General features: G+C 57.8%; 1 protein-coding gene across 1 annotated transcript in view; it reads right to left on the bottom strand.

Annotated features, from left to right (window-relative positions):
* The window catches only part of SLC39A11 (solute carrier family 39, member 11), a gene marked incomplete at both ends in the record, with an annotated part of 26,549 nt that overhangs the window by 17,743 nt on the left and 6,863 nt on the right, over positions 1–1,943 (bottom strand). The window contains one exon of the mRNA XM_010135213.1: positions 246–404. Coding sequence (XP_010133515.1) covers positions 246–404 — 159 coding nt within the window. The remainder of the gene's footprint in view (positions 1–245; positions 405–1,943) is intronic.

The following is a 1,943-nucleotide window of genomic DNA, read 5'->3' as shown; positions in this document are numbered from 1 at the left end:
CACAGGGGAACCGTGTGCAAGATGGTGCCAGGGAAAAGGACAAAAGCAGAAGTGGGAAAAAAAAAAAAAAGGAAGGAAACAAAAGACCGTAGACAGCCTAAAGCTGCACTCAGCACTGGCAGAGGCAGCTGGAGCCTTGGAGAAAACACCGTTTCATTAAACCCGTGAGAGAAACCGATGGGTATCTGGATTCTGCCATGGCAGAACCGACAGACGAGAACCCCCCAGCCCAGGGACTCACTTACCAGCACCGGGAGGAGCAGGTCGGCAAAGTACACGAAAGCTGCTCCCAGGGCAAAGCCCAGGGCCACCGGGAAGAAGGCGAAGGCTCCGAAGCTGCCAGACTCCTCAGCCATGTCGATAGCCGGGGCCAGGAGGGACCAGTAGGAAGCAGCCAGCATGACCTGGGAGACAGAAAGGGAGCGGTGAGAGCCACGTAGGCACCGCCGCTGCGAGGATCGGCAGAGACACGGGTGCCCCATCCTCCTGCCAAGGAAACCCCCGCGCTTGTCCCCACAAGTCGCGTGGCTGCTGCAACCCAGCAGAGCCAGGAAAAGCCACTTGCCCGCAGAACAAATAGCTGAAGGATGTAGCGAGGCTTTCCCCATTTTCTCCCAGAGTGTTTTTCTTGGCTCAGAAGTCCAAGGCAGCAAACGAAAGACACGAGCTCATTAGGGTGATTTTCTGTGGGATCAGCACAGCCATGACAGTCCTTCGGAACGTGGGTAGAGTGGGAGCAGGAAACCATTCCCCCCTCCCCTCAGGTGCTTTGCAGTGACAGGAGCGAGACCACAACCTTACCGGCCACCGCACCCCAGGGTGAGCCAAACCCTTCCTGCACCCAGCTCTGGGCTTCTCCACAGAGCAGGCAGACCTTGATCTCATGGGGAAAAATAGCAACTATTAGCTAACGGGAGCCAAAGAGCCATCTCCAAGCTGGCCAAGGGCACGCCACGGCTTTGCTACGCAGCTTTAAACTGCTGCGGTTTAGCTGCCAAGGTCCCACCTCACCAACCCAGACCAAGGCGACCGCAGCACGAGGGCATTGCAGCTCCTCTGCTCCTGCCCGGACCAGCGCTTGCGCTGCTCCTGCCCCAGCGTCCGAGCTAGAGCCCCCGGGCTCAGAGGAGGAGAAGTTCCCATCCCAAACAGCAACGCACCAGCTCCCAGCACAGACCAGCACTGCCAAAGTCCTACTGGGGTGTTGGACCAAAGCAGTTTGCATCAGGAAAATAAACCTCTCCAGCAGCAGAGCGCTTTTTTCTTGCTTGCTGCTTAGCAGAGAGAAGGAACAGCTACCCAAAAGACCACAGAAAAACTGAATCTGGGACTCGTGGGGATCTCCAACCCAGCCCTGCTCAGAGCTGGTTGCTCCACACACCAGGTGGAACCTATAAAGCCAAGGCACCAGTTTCACAAGCTGATACTGAAGAACGTAACATTAACATGCATTTCATCACCTTATCTCTCCCTCTCCCCTGCTGCCCGACCATACTGGGCTGGGTTTTAATTAAAAAGTCATCAGTCTGGTGCAACGCTCTCAGCAGCAGGCTTGGCCCCAGCGTCAGCCCCTACAGCCGTTCAGCTCCGCGGCAGCTCGGCTGTGGGCAGCTCTGGGGACTGGTCCCACCACATGCTGGGAGGCAGCAAATCAGGGAGGCGAGCACAGATGGGCTTAAAAATCATACCGGGATCTGTGTGAGGCTTTGGGAAACGGGCGGCACCAGCCAGGGCAGGCTCTCAGCAGCAGGCTTGGCCCCAGCGTCAGCCCCTACAGCCGTTCAGCTCCGCGGCAGCTCGGCTGTGGGCAGCTCTGGGGACTGGTCCCACCACATGCTGGGAGGCAGCAAATCAGGGAGGCGAGCACAGATGGGCTTAAAAATCATACCGGGATCTGTGTGAGGCTTTGGGAAACGGGCGGCACCAGCCAGGGCAGAGAAGCG

The sequence above is a fragment of the Buceros rhinoceros genome, unplaced genomic scaffold (assembly GCF_000710305.1).
Source record: "Buceros rhinoceros silvestris isolate BGI_N320 unplaced genomic scaffold, ASM71030v1 scaffold25484, whole genome shotgun sequence".
Lineage (NCBI taxonomy): Eukaryota > Metazoa > Chordata > Aves > Bucerotiformes > Bucerotidae > Buceros > Buceros rhinoceros.
Note: the sequence above shows the minus strand (reverse complement) of the source record. Positions and strands in the feature narration are given on the sequence as shown.